General features: G+C 50.3%; 1 protein-coding gene across 6 annotated transcripts in view; it reads left to right on the forward strand.

Annotated features, from left to right (window-relative positions):
• The window catches only part of MEGF11 (multiple EGF like domains 11), a 414,135-nt gene that overhangs the window by 201,576 nt on the left and 190,045 nt on the right, over nt 1-22,514 (forward strand). For all 6 annotated transcript variants that reach the window (XM_037732953.1, XM_037732954.1, XM_037732951.1 and 3 more), the window contains one exon: nt 10,261-10,353. In XM_037732953.1, coding sequence (XP_037588881.1) covers nt 10,261-10,353 — 93 coding nt within the window. The remainder of the gene's footprint in view (nt 1-10,260; nt 10,354-22,514) is intronic.

The following is a 22,514-nucleotide window of genomic DNA, read 5'->3' on the forward strand; positions in this document are numbered from 1 at the left end:
GCTCACCCACCTGCCTGCTCACCCACCTGCCTGCTCACATACTCACCAGCTTACCCACTCACCAGCTCACCCACCTGCCTGCTCACCCGCTCACTCACTGGCTCATGTGCTCGCTCACCTACCCACCCACTCACCCACCCACACGCTAACCCATCCAGTCACTCACCCATTCACCCACCAGCTGACACACACTCACCCACCCACCTACCCACCCACTCATTCAGGTGTCATCTCCCTTTCCTGCCATCAAGTTGTTGGTGCCACGAAAAAAGAAACTGCTTTATTTGCTTATGGTATTCCCAGCACCCAGCACAGCATCTGGCACATAGTAGGTGCTTAATAAATGCTTTTGGAGTGAGTGCTCAGAGGAATGGATGACTTTGAAAAACAATAGTGAGGTTCCCATGTGCCAGGCATTGTTCTAAGCAGTTTACAGGTGTTAATGCTTTAGTCTTGCAATGAACTTAGGAGGTAAGGGACCATTGTCCATATGTCGCAGGTGGTTAAATGACTTGCCTGAGTAACCCACTGCTTACAACCAGGATGCAGCTGAGCCCAGACTTGAATCCAGACAGTCTGGCTCCCCGGCCTTCTCCGACCTTACATCCTGACCTGTGGGACCTGGAGTGCAGCCCTTGACCCTCATTGGACAGCTCTCTACGGGGTGCCTGAGAGAATTCTCCCTGCGGCACTCCAGGCCCCTGCCTGTTAGGGGAAGGGTCAGGAGCAGGTAGGGGGAGGATTCACTGCCCAGAAGACCAGGAGGCAGGGCAAGGCCTGGCCCTCTGTGCATCTTGAACTCCTCTCTCTGACCCCTGCCCACAGAGCCCAGCCCCCAGGAGGTGCCGGGGAAATGCAGTGGCGTGAATGCACACATGCCTGGTGCTCGCATGAATGAGCAGAGGGTGTGCGGGGGCAGGGGGCCCCTGGGGTGCAAGCGCACATTGCCCTCCAGAAGCACAACCACTGGGGCTCTGTGAGAGAAAGGACCTGAAGATGGGACTGGGCCTTCCTTCATTCCATGCTCCTCTTCTCTGAAGACCAGAAACGGAAAGGGCTGTGCCTAGGGCCACCCTGGGTAGGTGATCATTCACCAGTGAGTTGACCCTGGACGGCGTCTCCTTCCCGGCTCCCAGCCCCTCTAGTTTCACCAGTGCTCCTCGCTCCCCACCCACTTCCTGCATAACACAGGTCACACTGTCTTCTGAACTGGAAGTGAGCCTCCACGTGCTCAGGGGCCATGGTGCCCAGCTCCCCAGCCCAGTCCTGGGAAGAGGAATATTAATAACAGCAGCAGCAACATTTTAAAAAGAAAGGAGAAGGTATAACCTGTTGTTCTAGGCACTTTGCATCAGTTAACTCATATACTCTGTGCAATAGCCAAGTCAGCAGCCATTCTACAGAGGGGTAAACTGAGGACCAGAGAGGTGGCTCAAGGACATGCAGCTAATGAGTGGCAGAGCAGGGACCTTGGCTTTTAATGCTATGCTGCCTTGGAATACAAATCAGCAAGGGCACTACTGAATTAAAGGGGAGTGGTGAGCCAGGCGGTGGCTCACACCTGTAACCCCAGCACTTTGGGAGGCTGAGGCGGGCAGATCACTTGAGGTCAGGAGTTTGAGACCAGCCTGACCAACATGGTGAAACCCCATCTCTACTAAAAACATAAAAATTAGCTGGGTGTGGTGGCGCATGCCTCTGTAATCCCAGCTACTTGGGAGGCTGAGGCAGGATAATCGCTTAAACCTGGGAGGCGGAGGTTGCAGTGAGCCAAGATGATGCCACAGTGAGACTCCATCTCATCAAAAAAAAGCACATAAATAAGTAGTGGGGGAGCAGCTCTGGGCCAGCTCGGCAGTTTGGGTGGGGGTCAGGCCCTAGTCCCACAGCTCAGGAGAGTGGCCCTTAGTGTCCTTTCAGCTCATCAGCCTTGCTGGGGAAGTGCTGCTTGTTAAAAAAAAAAGAATTGCCTCTTCATATCTGGAAGCCAGATGTGGCCACAGCAATTAGAAGCCAGCTCTAGATGGGCTGAGAGTAAGGACCAGCCATTGTGATTCTTCGGGCCGTGGAGGGGACTGAGGACTGGGAACGTAAAGGAGTGAGGTGGTGCGCACCTGCTGAAGCGTTTCAGAGCTCCCCTCGGTGACTCCCCAAGCCCCGCTACAGACACACACACTAATACGCATACGTGGGCTGTGTGACCTTGGGCGTGGCAGAATCACTCATGCTAAGCCTGTCACCTCAGAATTGGCACTTGGGTCCACTTGGCTGTAGGTCATTTTATTTCCAAGCGGAATCCAATGGCAACTTGATCTGAGGCTCTTGCCAGGAATGCTAATGATGGACTGATCAATTTGCCTTGGAGCACTGAGGACACTGGGTTTGGGGCGGCTCTGGAGGCGATATCCCAGAGGATTCTGGGAGGCGACCACCCTTTCCCTGACCCCCTAGCTGTCTTTGGTCTTAGCTGAATGTCAGGCTAGTTGGCCAGGGGGAATGGAAGTTGTCTATTTATCCTGACCTTTCAATGGACGTAATTTTTATAGCTCCATTAACTAGTAATACCATTTGCAAACTTCCAGGCAAGATATATGACCACAGACACCTCAGGGACTTATGGGTCGTCTTGGGTGGAGGGCAGATAGAAGGGAGAATGGATTCGAGGCTTTCATGGGCTAGGGGCAGCAGATGGGGCCGCCTTAGGTCAGGGAAGGGCCAGCGTTGCCTGAGCAGCGTGATTGCAGAGGAGACCCGAAGTCTGACGCACACACACCTTGTTGATGCCAAGATCACCGTCCTGGGTCCTGACCCGCTTATGTAAGCTCACCCGCTGCCCCAGGACTGATGCCCTGGCCTTCCATCTGCCCCTCTGAACACGTTTGTTCCCAGGCCAAGCTCTGTGTCTGCGTTTGTGGAACACATTCCTCTTAGACTTAGCTTGAATCAGTCAGCCACAAAAGTCAGCAGCTGCTCTTGTGCAGCCCTTTACTCCCAGAGCTGCAGGAACCTTTAGATCCTGTCGTCCAACCTTTTCATTTCACAGACAGACACACAGACCCCGAGGAGGGAGGGGCTCAGCTAAGTTCTCGCAGCAAGTCAGTGACAGAGCTGCTGCTGCTGGAACTTACCCATCTCACCCTGCGAGAGCAGGCTGGTGGCATCACACGTGTGGGTGCAAACCTCGGCTTGGCTCCTGGACCCGGTAGGGTCCCATCCAAGAAACAGATGGCATGGTGAGGAGGATCAGTGAGGAGAGTTTAATAATAAAACGATTTATAAAGGCAGGGGAGGGGTTAAGGGTGAAGGAAAACCAATAAGAAGTGGTACAGCGTTCAAGGCTAGCAATAGAGGAGAGCCACACCCACCCCTGGACGGGAAGCAACCCCCGGAGCCTTTACCTGGAGGGGAGGAGGACCACCACCACCGCCACCCACGCCCCAGCCTCGCCTCCTGCCCGCCTTCCCGCCTCCTGCTGCTATTTCCCATTGACTGAACCCATCCAGAAGCCAGAGAGCGAGGACGCCATCCATGCAGGTCAGCTTCTCCGGGCACAGAGAAAGGTGGAGGAGATGAACGATGTGAGCAGGACAATCGGAGAATCTCTAGCGTGTGCTCTTGCCAGGGCAGAAATGAGTTCCGAAGCAGATTATATATAAGGCACAGATATCCAGTGTATCTGTCTGTTATTAGAATTTCATGGGAGGGAGTAATTAGGGAAAAAATGTCTAAAACGCCTCGAAGGGAAAAAAGGTGAAGACATTCTGATCTAGCACATTGAGTTGCTGGCTGTGTGAATTTGCACAAGTTACTTAGCCTTTCCTGTGGTTCGGTTTCCCAAGCATAAACGGAGCACTGCTAACGCCCACCTCCGGGACTCCGGGGGGCTGTGGGTACTCAGTACCTGGCAAGTGCCAGGCCGGGAAAGGACTTCTCATTTGGCCTTTCTTCCTCTTTGCACTCAGCACATGGTCCCTAGCGTCTACCAAATAAGACCATCGATTGCAACACAGATGTTTGCTAAGTCATCCGGATTCCCCCAGGAGGAACGAGGGGTGGGATAAAGTGCGAAGTCAGCATGCACAGTTCCGCTTCCCAGCCTGACAGCCCTCGCTCCTTTGGGTAGACCCAGAGTGCCACTTTGGAAAGTAGGACTGGCATCATCTCATATCCTCTGAGTGCCTTTTTTTGGCCTTGTTTTGCCATCTGGTCATCCCAGGGAGTAAGTACGTGATGGAGGAGGAGGGGGAGGAAGAAACCTTCCGTGTCCCGTCTCCCACCAGACCAGGAGCCCTCTCCCTCAGAATTGCTTCATGGGGGCCGCCTCCCCCATGAAGCACCAGATAGTAAATATTTTAGACTTAGCAAAATGTCAGTCTGAGTGGCAACCCACTCAACTGTGTCCTTGTAGTGCAAAAGCAGCCTTACACAGTATGTAAGCGACTGGGCGTGGCTGCGTTCCAACAGAACTTCATTTACAAAAATAGGCAGCCTGCCGGACCCACCACGATTGGCAGAGCACACCCGCCCTGCAGTGCGCGCACGTCAGTCCTCTGTCCCTGGCGTGATTGTGGTGGCCTGCTCCCTACCTGTACAACAGCCCTGTGAGATGCTGAACCCATTTGAGTGTTTGAAAGTCTTGCCTTGGGTTGTGCTTCCTTGTCACTTGCTCCCTTGGGTCCCTATTCTGTCTGGGATAGAATGGCTCCAGCATCTCTGTCGGGCTTTCAGCCTGGTCAGCTGCCCATGACCTGCCCCCCTTCTCCAGGCTGAACAGCTTCCTGTCCCCCACCCCATCTCACCCTCTGCCTGCCGATCCTCCTCCCTGGCTTGTCAGTATCACTGGAGGGGTCACCAACAGCCACATGTGGGGTCTTTGTCATGCGTGGCCCATGGGGATACAAGGATGTTCCAGACCCTGGGCTTACCCTCACAAAGCTCACGAGAAAGGCATGCTGCTTTTCCCTGAGCTGAGTCTCAGAACTTAGCCACAGAGGAAGTGCCAAATCTCTGGACCTGACTCTTGGCTCAGGCTATTTTCAGCCCTGTGGGACCAGGGTGGTCAGGGGTCTTGAGGATGGTGGTGTGGGGTTCTTTTGGTCCAGACCAACAATGCTCTGGACTAACACTGAAAGGAAAAAGGGCAGGAGGTCAGGTGTGCTACATACCACCAAGTGGGCACCCACCCTCCACTGAGCACCATGGAGATCGAGAGAAAGAAGGGGCTGCTCATCGTTCCTGTGGATGGGGTGGAGGGGTTCTTTCACTGTCCCTCATGTGCAAATAGGGTGGCTGGAGGAACCTCACCCTTCCTGGCTTCGTGGTGGGGCTGGATGGTGGAGGCTGTGCCCGGCTTTGGTGGCCAGGGCCAGGGAGCTCGCTGGAAGTGCTTCAAGCTGCGGCTCTCTACGGTGGTGTGCGCTGGAGTCCGTGCATCCCTAAGTCAGGAGAGAAGCGTCGAGGGATGTCGGCCATGGAAGGCCCTTGTTCGTGGACAAGAGGCCGAGGCCAGAGAGTTGGCTCCCCCTCCAGTGCCGTTTCCAAAGCAGCAGAGGAAAGACACCAGGGGTTCCTGTGATAGAAAGGGGCTGGGGCTTGGGGGCCAGGAAGGGGAACCAGAGCAATGACGGCAGTCCCGGTGTGTCCTGGAGTGTGTGGGCGGGGGACAGATGAGGGCATTCTTAGCCATGGGACTTAAAACTTTATCTGCTTGAATCTTGATTTGTCAGTGAAGTTGCAGGGCCCAGAGAGGATGGTGAGTTACTGATATCACGAGAGAGATGCTTGTAGACACAAATTGGGGCCCCCTGACACCCAAGGCTGGATTTATAATGCAGCCCCACACCACCACCTCACAACCCCTGATCACCCTGGTCCCACAGGGCCAGAAACAGCCTGAGCCAAAGGACAGGTCCACAGATTTGACGACTTCTCTGTGATCGAGCTCTGAGGTTGAGCTCGGGGAAAACAAGCATGCCTTTCTCACGTGAGCTGTGTGGTATTCTTTGCTGGGGCAGATGTGGGGCTCACACGCATTGAGCACCTACTATGTACCAGAAACCATGAGGGCTTAAAAAGGATGAGTGGGAAGCAGTGTCTGTCCCCCAGGAGCTGGAGGTCCTCAAAGGAGAGGCAGTGCTGACATAGTTAGCTCCCTCAGTGTGTGCTGGGATGGCCTATGCCAGAGGCTGATGGAGTGTGTGTCAAAGCCCTAAGGCCTGGCACGTAGTAGGTGCTCAGAAAATGGTAGTGCACAGGAAGCAGCAACATATGGCAGCAGCTGGCAGCTGTGTTAGACATTGAGTCCACAACCCACAGCGAGTGTGTGTGTGTGTGTGTGTGGACAGGGAGAGAGAGAGAGAAATGGCGATCGCATCACGTGCGTATTGAGTACTTGCTATGTGCCTACGTGCCAGGCATTGGTGTAAGAAGTTTACATGTTTTATTTCATTTTAATCCTTGCAGCAACCCACAAAGTAGGCACTGTTGTTGTCCCATTGTACAGAGGGAAAAGCTGAGGCATGAAAGGTTAATTGTTTATTATCCTGTAATTGTCACTGGCAGATGTGGAATTTAAACTTAGGTCATCACAACGTCTACCGCCTTGGCCTCTCCTGCCAGGGCTGGGGATGGCGCTGCCCTCCAGCCGCACTGCCCCAACCAGGGATCCGTCCGCAGGTCCCTGCAGACCACCCGTCATGTGGTCAGGACCTCAGTGAAGGGCGGGAGGGAGTGGAGGGTGCAGGAGGCTTGGGCCTCATGAGGAGCCTGTACCCAGGGCCTAGGAGACTGCTAACAGCAGGGTTCACATGGCATTTTCTACATGGCATTTTCAGTTGATCTGCTCTGGGCACTTGATCAACTCATCAGTCCTCACACAGCCTGTGAGGCTCATCCTGCCACTGTCCCCCAGCTGAACAGATGGGGCTGACACGGAGATGGGGGTAACTCATCCAAGGCGCATCTCTGGGCCAGAGCCGGCGTTCTGGGTGCGGACTGCTCTGAACCCCTGTACGTCCTGCTGCTTGCCGAGAAGGCTTCTAGCACGCAGGGAGGTCAGAAGCAGGACTAAGGCAGGTGGTGAGAGGGCAGTTCATATTTCCTGTTGGGGCCAGGAGTGGCTGGCCCCGTCACACAGCTGGTGCTGTCAGAGCCCATCCAGTCCCCTTTCCATGACAGCAGGTGGATATGCAGCAGTGTGAAGAGGGACTTGACAAAATGCCCTGTTTAGAGTTGTAAGTTCCCAAGGAGGCGGCCAAGGTGGCAGCACCCTAACCCAACCCCTCCCAGCCAGTCACTGCCGTGGGGTCTGCCATCTGAAAGAGCTTAGGGGACCCACACGCTCTAGGAGCAGCCGCTGAGTAACCCCAGGCCTCTGGAGAGAGGCTGCCAGCTGCTGGCATAGGAGTCACTCCCCCCCCAGCGCCAGGGATGGCCGCCTCCCTCCTCCCTGGGAGACTCCCCCCGCAGCACCCCGGGCCCCTCCCCACTGGGTGTCCAAACACACAGTGGCCCAATTGCCAAATGTGGCAGTCTGAGCCTCAGGTATTTGCTACCAATATTTCATGCTTCAAACAACACTGTCTAAACAACACCTATGAAATATGAATGGATTGAGGTTTTGACAAGCAAATAGTGCAGGCAAAATACCAGGACGATGAGGGAGGGAGGGAGACGCACTTGCATCCTGGGGCCAAGCTAAGGGATTGTGGGGAGGCCGTCCTCCAAGCATAGCATAGATGCTGACTCCGAAGCTGCTGCCTCAGCAGTGTCCTCACCAGGTCCGGGGGCTGGACACAGGGCTGAGCTGGGGTCCGTGTCGGCAGTGTGGGGGACGGTGCTCCACAGACTGTCCTGCAGGTCTCTGGGGCTTCGGGAAGAGACTGACGGAAAAGGCAGTGCAGTGTGGAGCTTGTTTAGAGCACCAGAAGGCCCTTCTCTCCCAGCTTGGAGAGGGCGCAGGAGACAGGCGGATGGGCTGGGTCTCTAGGGGCGGGACAGGGGCACGCAGGTCACTGGGTGGTCTGTCTTCTCAAATTGCCCGCCCTCCACCCTGTCCCTAACCTGCATGGCGCTGAGCATGTTGAAGCAGCTCCTCCGCCCTCTGTCTCTGGTCACCACTGACCCTCTTGGGGGCCTGTCACAGCACCCCTCTGCTGTTCCCTCTGGAATTGCCCCGCCGCCAGCCCCTGAGCCATGTGGGCAGGGGAGGATGTCCAGCATGAGCAAAATGTGAAGGCCCCACAGCCTTGGGCTGTCTCCATCTTCAGAGGCCTCTGTCTCCAGGAGCACCCCCCAACCCCAAGCTTCTTCCTCCCTGGCTGAGAGGCCACACACTGCCCAAGGGGCTATGAACCTCATGCCTCAGCTTCTCCGGGTAGAACACAAAGGGCCAGGGCATGATTTTGTCTGAGGTCTCTTCGAGCCCTGACGCTCGGCAGGTTTGCAAGTCACTGCTTGATTTCAGCCCCCTTGGCAGAGATCCCAGGGATGAAGGTCCTGCTCTCTGCAGTCAGCAAGCAGTTGGCGGAGTCATTGAGCTCATGTGACGAGCTGTAACACAGATGGGCCCAGCTGCAGAGCCTGCGGGGATCTCAGCCTCTGGGGCTGGGGATGAGGGAGAGGGAGTAGCTGAGGCCAGGGCTGGGAGCTGGCTGGGCCAAGGGACTGGCATCCCATGGGGAGCCAGGGGATGGACACTGGTGTGTCCTGGGGGCATTGGCCCATTTGAGGTTGTTTGGAAAATCCAGTGGGAACAGGGGAAGCCTGGACAGCAGGAGCGACGGTCTTGCTAGCTGCCACATGAGCAGCACATTGTGGTTTTAAGGGGAGCTCGCCCCCCGAATCAAGGCCCAGTGGGTTCTCCAGCACTGGGCTAGCCACTTCCCAGGGCTGCAAGGGAGCAGGGCTCCAGCACAGGAGAAGTACCACAACCCTCCCTGAAGGCTACTTGTAGCAATCAGAAGGTCCCAGGTACTAGGGATCTCCAGACACATCACATCCCAGGCTTGCAATGGACAGGCTGACTCCAGACCGTGGACCAGTGGGGCATCTGAAATGGCTCTTCTGGGGTCTGTCTTACCGGGAGGCCTGGGCACCGCTAAGGCAGCAGCTTCAGGGTCGGCTTCTGTGCTTAGGAAGGGCCAGAGGATCACACCAGCCATAAAATGAGCCTTGTTGTCTAACCCAGCACCTTCCCAGAGGGCGTTTAGGCCAGGCAGTGGGTGGGAGGCCACCAAAGCGGGCCATCTGCTCCTCTAGCCCAGGCCAGTACTGGGCAGAGAGAAGTCTCTTGCTTTCAGGGGAAAAAAAAAAAAAAATCCTTCATCTAGATCCCGTCTAAGAAATTGACAGCGTTGATGGGAGCTGCTGATTCCCTGGGCTTTCAGACTTGGTGAGGGCGGCACATGGGGGCTTTCTGTAATCCTTCGCTGATGGCTTAGATGGTGGGGCAGATCTTTCAGGAGCAAAAGATGACCTTGAGGAAATGTGGATTCTGTCAAAGGAAGAGAATAATTTCCCTTCCTCAAACTGCTGTCAATAAGCCCCAGCAGCAGAGTGGTTGAGGGAAACTGCCTGCCGCTGTCACCTCCCACCTCAGGAGGCTGCAGCATTCAACTGCGTGACAAGAAACTGCCAGCTACTTTCTAATTACAATTATCATCATCGTGGATGTCTTTCTTAATTACTTTTTTATAATTAGCTGTTGCTTTTCTTCCTCTGCGTGTGTGTACTTTGCAGATTTGCTGACATTTGAGAGCCCCAAAATAGGGACATTTGGGGAGGAGGGCAGAAAGGTGGGGGGAAAGTTGGAAGGGACCTTCTTTTCAGGCAGGCTGATACGTTTTGGGGCCTCTACAGAAGGAAACTGGAGAAAGCACAAGATGCAAGGGACCGGTCATTTCCTGAACAGATGGGGAAAGAGAGCAGGGGTGTGGATTTAGGGGCTGAGGTTTGCGGAGGTCTCTGCTGTTCAATGTTGGAGGAAATGTTCTCGAAAAGCCATCAAAGTTACCGCTTCTCTAGCTTGGAGTTTGGTTTTAGGAAATGAGGCTGGGATGAAATGTACGCTTACAGGATGCATTCTGGAGTTAATTAAATGACTCAGGTCAGGTGTAGCTTGATTTTCCCCCAAGCTGGTGATGCGTTCTGAGCGTCCCTGGGCACCAGGGAGTTGTGACAAAATAGATTATGCTCCTTGACCAGATGGTTGGTTTTCACTGTTTGTTCTGGTTCTTCCTCTCTCTCCCCGTGTCCCCTCAGCCCTGTGTACGGAGGAGTGTGTGCACGGCCGCTGCGTTTCCCCGGACACCTGCCACTGCGAGCCCGGCTGGGGAGGGCCCGACTGTTCCAGCGGTGAGTCTGGGGTTTGGGGGTCAGGAGGCCCCCCGGCTCTGACTTGGGAGGGGGTGGGCTGTGGTGTGTGCCTGCTACATTTTTGTGTTGTGCTGGGGTAACTTGGGATGGGCTGCCTGAGTCTCTGCGAACATCAGGAGGGGGTACACCTGCAGTGAAAACATGTGGCGCTGGAGGGATGCTGATTTGTGGGGCTCTGGGGGGCATCGCATGTTGTGTATATAGAGAATTGTCGGGTCGTCTGGACCACTCTGACTTTTGATGGAACGTGTCTAGATATGGTCTTTGATGGTTGATGTAAAATTGACCCAGTGCCCAGGAGTACACACCCAGGAGGTCACCATTGTCCAGCCCTGGTCCCCAGGTTCACTGGTCCAAGCACTCAGTTTTGTGAGCACCCACAGAAGCTCAGGGGAACTGATCTATGAGACGGGTGGGCATTAGGATATCCCTGTGTCCCCAGAATTAGAACAGGACACTCGTGGGGGGCAGGTCCTTGTGTTCCTACATTTTTGTGGGTAGATGGTTCATCGTCTCCAGGGAAGCCTTCCTACTGAGCTTGGGGTGAGGCGATGTTCTCGAGGCTGGCCCAGTGACCCACAGTGGCATGGTGCATTGTCTCTACTGTGGAGTTGGCCACCGAGAGGGTGGGGCGTACCTGGCAGCTGTCCAGGGAATTCTCTGCCAAGAACCCGGTTGAAGATGAATCCTCCTTCTCCTCTGGTTTATTGCCCCCAGATATTTGCAGATGACCACCTATCCATTGGCACATTATGCGTTCAAGGGTTGGTTAGTATCATGGTCTTAATTGATTTTCAGAGAGGCCTTGACTAAGGTTGAATCTCAAATTTCTTCTTGCTTTGAGTTGGAGTGGAGTCTTCTCATGGTGACCTGAGTAGATAACACAGCCAAGCAGCTCCACTAGGGATCTAAGCCCGTCTTGGGGAGCCACCTCCACGTTCCCCCTCCCATACCTGACTACCATGGTTATGAAAACTCAGGAGAAGGTTGGGTCCGTGTTAGCCAGTGTGGCGCGTTGCCCTTTTCTACTCTCTCTGCTGCGGTGGAAACATCTAGTTATTTTTTCCCCCCAAAGGCCTTGACTGGAGCCTCTCTGTCTACACAGCGTATGAGAACGTTCTGGCCAAAGCCAGTATGTGGTTGCGTTTTGAGCCTGGGTGATTATCTTGGCTCAGGGAGTCCATGATCTGTCTGAGGTTCCCAAGAAACCCCCCGGCGTATTGGGATCTCCAGTGACCACAGTGGCCTTCTCCTTCTACTTGTCCTGTTTTGAGTAAGCCATGACTGCGAAACAGGGCCAGGCGATGAAAGGTAAACTGAGGCGTGGGTGAGCTAAATAAAGGGAGATGTCCAACCAGTCTTTCTGTGGACTTGAGCTGCAAAAACACGATGGGTAAAATGTCTGGGCTTTTCCTTGCCTATCTGAGTTTTGTTTTGGGTAACTTCGCTTACAAGAAATCTTCGAGGAGGGAATATCTGACTTGGATTAGGTCAGCCCTGCTGGGATGGGTCTGCCTGCTGCTGCTGGATTCTAACGCTGAGGGCAGCCTATTGGAGGGTGAAATACAGCCAGAGTCCCCTGAGGCCCCGAGTGTACGGAAATCACCAATGACAGCAAGTGTATTTAATACTCACTCTATGCTCAGAGCTGGACTGGGCCGTGGAGAGGGCCCTGGACGGTTTTTTAGACATGGTCTGGGCCTTTTCAGGATTTCCAGCCTAATGGAAGAGATGGAATGAAGGCGGCATTTGATGAACAGGACTAGGCAGTTTAGAGTATGACTTGTCCCGAGTGAGTTTACCAAGGAAGCAGGGAAACAGACCTGTTACTTCACAGCACAGAACGAGGCTGTCTGATTTAACACCCCCAGACTTGGTGCTAAGCAACCTGAAAGCTCTTTCCTCTCAATTAAAACCACCCTCGTGGGTTGAAGAGCTAGCATAGCACTCTTGGGTCTACTCAAAGGCATGTGCTATTGAACCCATGGGAAGTTCTAAAAGGGCTTCCAACCCTGTTTGAGGGACAGCAGCATTGAATTAAAGCAATTCATAGATTCTCACTTTCACTATCCTTCAGAGCATTGACCGTTTAGATGCTCTGCTAAGAGCTTTTCAACCTCTGCTTGAATACCTCCACTGACAAGGAGCTCACTACCTCTTATGGAAGCCCATTCTCACTATTGGAAAGTTTTTCCTTCTCTGCAGTGGGAAGCTACCTTCTAGCTTCTACTGCTTGGTTTTTGCTCATAATAAAGTCCAGGTCAGGGTGATGGATGACCATGGTGCTTCTTGTCTATGGAATTTCTTCTAAGGAGTTCATTGGAGAAGACCAAAGTAAGTCTGTGTGTATAGAAATGGTCACCTCAGAGCAGCTGAGAATAGCCATTGAGGCTAGTCAGTGGTAAGTCTGGGACTACCACCCAAGCAAACGCTCATGTCCGGAACCTGAACTCTTAATTCTTACATTCTCCCTCCTGCTGGATGCTCAGCCTCTGTTCATATAGCCCAAGGTTGAAATTGATCTGTCAGGGATTAGAAGATAGTGATCATTTTCCTCCACACGTGCTTCCTCCCAAGCTCCCTTGTTTCCCACATGACGTCATCTGGACTGCTTTCCCACATGACGTAATCTGGACTGCTTTCCCACATGACGTCATCTGGACTGCTTTCTCACATGACGTCATCTGGACTGCTTTCCCACATGACGTCATCTGGACTGCTTTCTCACATGACGTCATCTGGACTGCTTTCCCACATGACGTCATCTGGACTGCTTTCTCACATGACGTCATCTGGACTGCTTTCCCACATGACGTCATCTGGACTACTTTCCCACATGACGTCATCTGGACTGCTTTCCCATCCGGCATCTCTCCCTTGGCTGTGGCCTTTATTCCTCTTAAACGCTCACTCCTAGATCTGACCACACAGCTGCAAGCTTGGTGTGACCAGTATGCAAAATGACAGTGGAGGTCATTACTATGTATTGAATGTCACTATGCACTGAGTGCTGCTTTTTTTTTTTTTAATCTACTTGTTTAATTTTCACAACCTACTTACAGCATGGGAGTTGTTATTTAGCCCCATTTTACAAAGGAGCAAATTGAAGCACAGAGAGGTTAAAGAACTTCTGGTAGATACACAGCTAGTCAGTGGTAAGTCTGGGGCTATCACCCAAGCCAACACCTATGTCCTGAACCTGAACTCTTAATTGTTACATTCTCCCTCCCTCTGAATGCTCAACCTCTGTTAATATAACCCAAGGTTGAAATCGATCTCTCATGAGAATATATGGTTGTTCACAGGGGAAGGTGAGCTCTGCTTAAAAGATGTGGCCCTGTGGTCCTGTTGTGGGGATAGAGGAGTCAGCCGTGGGACACAAATTGTTACCAGCTTTCCGCCAAGCAATGGAGGCTGCTTGCTACATGCTGCTGGGCTCCGTGTGCCAGTGTGCGCTCTGCCGTGCCCCTATCCCACTTCTGTGTGGTCTCTGAATGGGGCCTGTACGCTGACGCCCTTTCAGGGAAGCTTCGGTTTTGTTTAATTGAAAGCATCATTCTTGTTTGTGTATTTCCTACTGGTTATTAGGTTATACCGGCTCATGTTAAAAAGAAAAGCTGTAGCAGAAGTGTAGACAAAAAGGGTAAAGCCCCGCCCCGGAGATGAGCACTGCTGGCATCTGGGTGCTTACCCTTCCCGTCGTTCCTCTCCACGTTTGCACACGAAGCCGGATCTGGGTGTCTTTTATTATTTAGATCAGACATGTATGCTAGTCTGTCACCTGCTTTTTCCATTTCACTTTATACCATACACTCATTTTCAATAAGTGTGCATCTCTCTGGCTTTTAATGGCCTCACAGAATTTCATTCTGTGGATTACCGTGTGTCTTTAACTAGTCACTTGTTGGTGGACATTTGGGTTATCTCTGATTCTTCACTATCATGGGCTTACCATCCTTTATCCAAGATCCGTGGAGCCTGTTGGCTTCAGAATTGAGAATTTTTCAGAGTTTAGAAATCATATGGTGAGTATGTTATGTGTGACCTCTGACCCTGTGGGGTCTGGGCAGCACCATGGGTGACACAGTGATGTTTCTTTTCTTTTCTTTTTTTTTTTTTTTTGAGACGGAGTTTCGCTCTTGTCACCCAGGCTGGAGTGCAATGGCGTGATCTCGGCTCACCGCAACCTCCGCCTCCTGGGTTCAGGCAGTTCTCCTGCCTCAGCCTCCTGAGTAGCTGGGACTACAGGCACGCGCCACCATGCCCAGCTAATTTTTTGTATTTTTAGTAGAGACGGGGTTTCACCATGCTGACCAGGATGGTCTCGATCTCTTGACCTCGTGATCCACCCGCCTCGGCCTCCCAAAGTGCAACAGTGATGTTTCTGAAGTGACAGATGACTAATCATGTACAGTGACATAAAGAAAACATATAACCTCACATCAGTTTCATGTAGATGTTGCCTCTAAACGGATTTTGGTGCTGAATTTTTAAAAACACTTTCTGGACTTTTTAGGGATTTTTGGATTGTGTTAAAATGCTGCCGTGATTCTTCTTATGCATATATCTTCATCCACTTGTCCCAATTTCTTCTTAGGGTAAATTCCTGGAAGCGGCAGGGAGGGTTATGAAGATCCATCATCTGACTGCCTGCCCCTACCCTGCCGTTTGTGCCTACCAAGGGATTTATGACCTGGACAGCAGTGAGGGGATAAATCTAGCGCTAGGTTGGGGGTGGGGGTGGAGACTTCTCACTCTTTTACAGACTTATAACCCCCTAGCTGAATTTTTTTAAGGTCTGGACCAATTTCTTCTCCTTAAAGGAAGAGAGATGATACTGGTTTGCCTAGTGGGCTGACACACCCACTGTGGGATAATTCTGGGCGGCTAGACGTATCACTATGGGGAAACGGAGTGGCTGCCTGCTTGGTCATAAACCTCCATCCCATATAATAATGAAGAGTCAAAGGGTGAAATGTCAGTTTATACTGAATCGAGATGACAGAGTGACTCTTATTAAATTGCACTAATCTCACAAGTGGAGATAAAAAGGAAAAAAGTTTTCCTATATGGAATATCTAGCTTTTTTAAGTAATTAGGAATATTAAAGCGCTGACAATGATTGAGATGGAAACATTATTCATAACTTTTATTTCCGCACTGGGCAACGATCCAGTATATTTCATTTATGAGATTTCAGCTGTAAAGAGAAAGACGTGAGCCAATTCCTAAATTAAATATGCCCTGTTAACTTTTATAAATGATGCCCAAGAATTAACTTGGAAATTTAAGCTTTCATTGTATGATTTAATTATTGTATTTCTTGGGTGCCTGCCATCCCAGGGTGCTTTGCCCTTTGGGTTCCAGGCTACAGAGTGGTATTTCGGTTTTGGTGTCAGACGTCCTGGGGTAGAGATGAGGGAGAAGCCTGCTCCTCCGTTTCCTGCTGTGTCCCACATGATCACGTATTCCACCAAACTGGTCTTATCCGTGCCCTTGGGACAAAGTCACAGCCCAGTGCACGCCGTCCTGCTGTCTTGCGGAATTGCTCCCTGCTCCCCAGACACTGGGCAAAAGACAGGATGGCAGAGCAGCCCTGAGTGATGAAGGCAGCCGGAACCAAACTGGGCCACCGTCCGCCGTAGCTTCTGCCAAGTCCAATGCATTCGTAACGTGAATGGTGTGTGGGACCCCAGGCCAACTTGGCTGTAAGCTATCTGCAGATTAAAATAGAGGGTTAACCAGCTCAAAATATGCCCACGTTCCTGTACTAGCCCAGGAGCCTTAAGGCCAGTGATTCTCAAACTGTTTGCTAAGGATTGGTTTTTTTAAAAAAAAAGATGATAAAGGATACATAACATAAAATTCCTCATTTTAACATTTTTAAATGCAGTTTGGTAACATGAGTCATGAGCGCATTCATGTTGTTGTGCAGCCTCGCCACCATCCATCTCTAGAACTTTTTCCCCTTCCCCAGCTGCAACTGGCCTCACTCAACACTCACTCCCCACGGCCCCTCCCCTGGCCCTTGGCAATCAACAATCTGCTTTCTGTCTCTATGCATTTACTCTGTGCTTCATGTAATTGGCATCATACAGTATTTGTCCGTTTGTGACTGGCTTATTTGACTTAGTATAATGTCCTCAAGATTCATCTGTGCCGTAGCATGTGTCATAATTTCCTCCTCCTTTTTGTGAGACAGAGTCTTGCTCTGTGCGCAGGCTGGAGTGCAGTGGTGCGATCCCGGCTCACTGCACCCTCCGCCTCCCAGGTTCAAGTGATTCCCCTGCCTCAGTCTCCAGAGCAGCTGGGATTACAGGTGTACGCCCCCATGCCCAGCTAATTTTTGTATTATTAGTAGAGACGGGATTTTGCTGCGTTGGCCAAGCTGGCCTTGATGTCCTGACCTGAAGTAATCCACTGCCTCGACCTCCCAAAGTGTTGGGATAACAGGCGTGAGCCACCACGCCCAGCCCGGCATTTGGTTATGTGCTTTGCTGGTTTTGGTATAAGGGTGATGCTGGCTTCATAGAATGAATTAGGGCGGGCTCCTTCTTTCTCTATATTGTGGAATAGTGTCAAAAGGATTGGTACCAATTCTTCTTTGAATGTTTGGTACAATTCTGCTGTGAATCTGTCTGGTCCTGGACTGTTTTTTGTTGGTAATTTAAAAATTGCCATTTCAGCCTCACTACTTGTTACTGTTCTGTTCAGGGCATCTAATTCTTCCTGGTTTAAGCTAGGAGGGTTTTGTTTTTCCAGGAATTTATCTATCTCTTCTAGGTTTTGTAGTTTATGTGCATAAGGTGGTTCGTACCAGATTTGAATGATCTCCCGTATTTCAGTGGTGTCAGTTATAATATCTCCTGCTGCATTTCTTAGTGAAGTTACTTTCTCTTTTGTCAATCTTGCTAATGGTCTATGAATTTTATTTATGTTTTCAAAGAACCAGCTTTTTGTTTCATTTTCTTTTGTGTTTTGTTGTTTCGATTTCATTTAGTTCTGCTCTGATCTTGGCTGTTTTCTTTCTTCTGCTGGGTTTGGGTTTGCTTTGTTCTCGTTTCCCTGGTTCCTTGTGGTGTGATCTTAGATTGTCGTTTGCACCCTTTCAGTCTTTTTGATGTAGGCGTGCAGGGCTATGAACTTTCCTCTTAGCACGGCCTTTGCTGTATCCCAGAGGTTCTGACAGGTTGTGTCATTGTTGTCATTGGAAGAATTTTTTAATTTTCATCTTGATTTCATTTTTGACCCAAGGCTTCTATGGGAGCAGGTGATTTAATTTCCATGTATTCACATGGTTTTGAAGGTCCTTTTAGAGTTGATTTCCAGATTTATTCCACTGTGGTCTGAGAGAGTGCTGGATATAATTTGAGTTTTCTTCAACTGAGGCTCGTTTTATGGCCTATCCTGTGGCCTGTCTCGGAGAAAGCTCCGTGTGCTGTTGAACAGAATGCGTATTCCGAGGCTCCTGGACGAAACGTTCTGTATGTATCTGTTAAGTCCATTTGTTTCGAGGTATAGTTTAAATCCATGCTTTCTTTGTTGACTTTCTGTCTTGGTGACCTGTCTAGAGCTGTCAGTGGAGTATTGAAGTTCCCCACTATTACTGTGCTGCTGTTCATCTCATTTCTTAGGTCTAATAGTAATTGTTTTACAAATTTGGGAGTGCCAGTGTTAGGTGCATATATGTTTAGGATTGTGATATTTGCCTGTTGGACAAGGCCTTTTACCACTGTATAATGTCCCTCTTTGTCTCTCTTAACTGCTATTGCTTGAAAGTTTGTTTTGTCTGATCTAAGAATAGCTACCCCTGCTCACTTTTGGTGTCCAGTGGCATGAAATGCCTTTTTCCACCCCTTTATTTTAAGTTTATGTGTTAGGTGAGTCTCCTGAAGGCAGCAGATAGTTGGTTGGTGAGTTCTTATCCATTCTGCACTTCTGTATCTTTTAAGTGGAGCATTTAGGCCATTTACACTCCGTGTTACAAAAAGCATTCATCATGCTCTTTGTTGCCTATGTACTTTGATTTTGTTTTTGTTTTTGCTTTTTAACTTGTATTTTTGTTGTATAGGTCCTGTGTGATTTTATACTTTAAAGAAGTTCTGTTTTGATGTGTTTCCATGATTTGTTTCAAGAGTTAGAGCTCCTTTTAGCAGTTCTTATAGTGGTTGCTTAGTAATGGTGAATTCTCTCAGCATTCGTTTCTTTGAAAGTGACTGTATCTTTCCTTCATATATGATGCTTAATTTGCTGAATACAAAATTCTTGGCTGATAACTGTTTTGTTTGAGGAGGCTGAAGATAGGTCCCCAATCCCTTCTAGCTTATAGGCTTCCTGCTAAGGAATCTGCTGTTAGTCCAATAGGTTTTCCATCATAGGTTACTTGGTGCTTCTGTCTCACAGCTCTTAAGATTCTTTCCTTTGTCTTAACTTTGGATAACCTGATGACAGTGTGCCGAGGTGAAGATCTTTTTGCAATGAATTTCCCAGGTGTTCTTTGTGCTTCCTATATTTGGATGTCTAGGTCTCTCGCACGGCCGGGGAAGTTTTCCTCAATTATTCCCCCAAATATGTTTTCCAAGCTTTTAGAATTATCTTCTTCCTCGGGAACACTGATTCTTAGGTTTGGTGGTTTAACACAATCCCAGACTTCTTTTCTTATTCTTTTTTCTTTGCCTTTGTTGGATTGGGTTAATTCAAAGACCTTGTCTTTGAGCTCTGAATTTCTTTCTTCTACTTGTCCAATTCTACTGCTGAGACATTCCAGAGCATTTCACATTTCTAAAAGTATGTTCAAAGTTTCCTGAATTTTTGATTATTTTTTCTTTAAGCTATCTATTTCCTTGAATGCTTCTCCCTTTACTTCTTGTATCATTTTTTGGGTTTCCTTGCATTGGGCTTCACCTTTCTCTGGTGCCTCCCTGGTTAACCTAATAACTAACCTCCTGAATTCTTTTTCAGGTAAATCAGGGATTTCTTCTTGGTTTGGATCCATTGCTAGTGAACTGGTGTGATTTTTGGGGGGTACTGAAGAGCCTTGTTTTGTCATATGACCAGGGTTGGTTTTCTGGTTCCTTCTCATAAGGGTAGGCTCTGTCACAGGGAAGGTCTAGGGCTGAAGGCTGTCGTTCAGATTCTTTTGTCCCACAGGGTGTTCCCTTGATGTAGTACTCTCCCCCTTGCCCTATGGATGTGGCCCTGTGAGCTGAACTGCAGTGACTGTTGTCTCTCTTCTGGGTCTAGCCACCCAGTAAGTCTACCTGGCTCTGGTCTAGTAATGGGGATTGTCTGCACAGAGTCGGGTGATATAAATTGTCTATGGGTCTCTCAGCCATGGATACCAGTGCCTGTTCTGGTGGGGGTGGTGGAGGGGGCAATGGACTCCAGGAAGGTCCTTAGCTTTGGTGGTTTAATGCTCTATTTTTGTGCTGGTTGGCCTCCTGCCAGGAGGTGGTGCTTTCCAGAAAGCACCAGCTGTAGTACTGTGGAGAGGAACTGGCAGTGGGTGGGGCCCTAGAACTCTCAAGATCTATGCCCGTTGTCTTCTTCCAGGATAGATAGGGAAGGACCATCAGGTGGGGGTGGGGCTAGGGGTGTGTGAGCTCAGAATTTCCTTGGGTGGGTCTTGCTGCGGCTGCTGTGGGGGATGAGGTGAGATTCCCAGGTCACTGACGTCATGTACCTAGGAGGGTCATGGCTGCCTCTGTTGAGTCATGCAGGTTGTCAGGGAAGTGGGGGAAAGGCAGCAGGCACAGGCCTCACCCGGCTCCCATGCGAACCACAAACCCAAAGGGCCGATCTCACTCCCACCATGCTCCCCACCAGCAGCCAGGAGTCTGTTTCTAGGCAGAGGGTGAGAGGGGCTGGAAAACTTGCCTGAGGCTATCTGCCTCCCAGCTGCGAAGGAAAAGGGCTTTAGTTCTTCCCCCGCCTGTGAAGTCTGCACAACCAATTTGCACCCTCCCCCAAGTTGTGGCCAGGAGGCTTCTCCCCTTTCAAGTTGTTAGAAACTCTAGCTAGAGAATTCCTTATCCCTGTAGAGTTTTACCCCCTGCTCCCCTGGCCACCCTCCTGATGGAGCCCTGTGGTGCCAGTCGGGAATGGGCTGCCTGGGGACCCCAAGCCTTTCTCCTGCTTCCCCTACCCTTGTGTTTTACTCGGCTCTCTAACTTAGCTCCTGGTAAAGTCAGAAACTTCTCCCACAAGCAGACTTCAGCCTCTCCAGTGGGGGGGTGTGTGCGGGAGAGGAGTGTCTCCCTTTCCCACTTCCACAGTTGGGAAGTGTTCCCACTAACAGTATTTGGGGTGTCTCCCAGGTCCTGCATGAGCAGTCTGCTTCCTTCAGAGGGCCTATGGGTCGTTCTCGGGATTGCTGCCTTGTTCTTGCAGTTTACTTGGAGCTAAAATTCACAATGCAAGCCTCCACGTTGTCTGGAGCTGCAGTCTAGTCCTGTCTCCATCTAACATGATCCCCTATCCCTTTGCCCGTTTTTGAATCAGATTGTTTTGTGTTGAGTTATAGGAATTCTTTATGTATTCTGTATATTGACCGCTTGTTAGATACAGTCACACACCACATGATGATGTTTGGGTCAGTGACTGACTGATCGCAGGTACAACGGTAGGCAAACCTAGGTAGCATGGTCTAGGTGTGTGGTGGGCTATACGGGCTAGGTTTGTGCAAGTACACTCCATGATGTTTGGACAGCAAAGTCACCTACCAACGCATTTCCCAGAACACATCCCCATGGTTACACAACACGTGACCACATGTGATTTGCAGATATTTTCTCCCATTCTCTGAGTTCCCTCCTCACTCTGTTGATAGTGTCCTTTTTAAAATTTTTTATGTTTCAGATACAGGAATTCACTTTGTCGCTCAGTCTGGAGTGCAGTGACACAATCAGAGCTCACTTTAGCCTTGATCTCCCAAGCTCAAGCAATCTTCTGGCTTCAGGCTCCTGAGCAGCTGGAACTACAGGCATGTGTCACCATGCCTGGCTGATTTTGAAATTTTTTTTTGTAGATACAGGGTCTCACTATGTTGCCCAGGCTGGTCTCAAACTCCTGGCCTCAAGCGATGTTCCTGCCTCAGCCTATTGATCGTGTCTTTTGATATATAAAAGTTTTTTTTTTTTTTTTTTTAATGAAGTCCAGTTTAACTTTTTTGTTGCCTGTGCTTTTAGTGCACTATGCAAGAAATCATTGCCAAATTCAATGTCATGATGCTTCCCCTGTGGTTTCTTCTCAGTTTTATAGTTATGCTCTTGCATTTAGGTCTTTGATCCATTTTGAGTTAATTTTTGTATAAGAGTTCAATTTCGTTTTTTTGCATGTGCATACCCAGTTTTCCCCAATACTATTTATTAAAAAGACTTTTGCTAGAGACTCTTGAAGCTATAGGGTTTTAATTTTTTACCATGTAATGGCACATTAGTTACCTGATAGTTTAAACATTTCCTTATGTTAAAACAAACACAGGTTTATTATAGAATGAAATGTACAATTGGCATTTATTGAAAAACCAAAAAGATGATCTCAACCTTCATACCTAAAATGATCCTGCTCCTGGGGAGGCCTGGGGGTATAGCCCCAAAACCTACACCTGCGGGTCAGGCCAGGCACTGGGACTGGGGATTTCCAGGGATGTCAACCCTGCCAGCTGCCTGACTTGGAAAGTACGTTGGGGAATGTCTCTGTCTCAGGGACCCCTGGACACACTCTCATGAAAATGGCAACACCACGACCTGGTAGCACAGGACGTGGGGCAGAGCAAAGGTATAGGATGTGGGCCTGGGTTCCTGCCCCAGGCCTGGGATGGGTGAGAGGTCCCAAGAAGCGATGGGCAGGGCCAGACGGGGGGGTGTCAGCTGGGAAGGGCCGCTGCCAAAACTTTAAAGCTCCTTCCCAGCAAGGGCGTAAGGAGAATGAATGTGAGGGGGAGGGCAGGAGGGAAGAAAGAAGCATGATGAGACCACATTTCGGAGGAGGAAGGTGGTGGGGCTGCATGCTCCCACTGTCCACTGTGCGCAAACGCTTCCCGTAAACTCTCCCCCCACCCTTTTCTTTTCTTCTTTGAGACAGAATCTTGCTCTGTCACCCAGGCTGGAGTGCAGTGGCGCAATCTCGGCTCACTGCAA

Source organism: Cebus imitator, unplaced genomic scaffold (assembly GCF_001604975.1).
Source record: "Cebus imitator isolate Cc_AM_T3 unplaced genomic scaffold, Cebus_imitator-1.0 Scaffold485, whole genome shotgun sequence".
In the NCBI taxonomy this organism is placed as follows: domain Eukaryota; kingdom Metazoa; phylum Chordata; class Mammalia; order Primates; family Cebidae; genus Cebus; species Cebus imitator.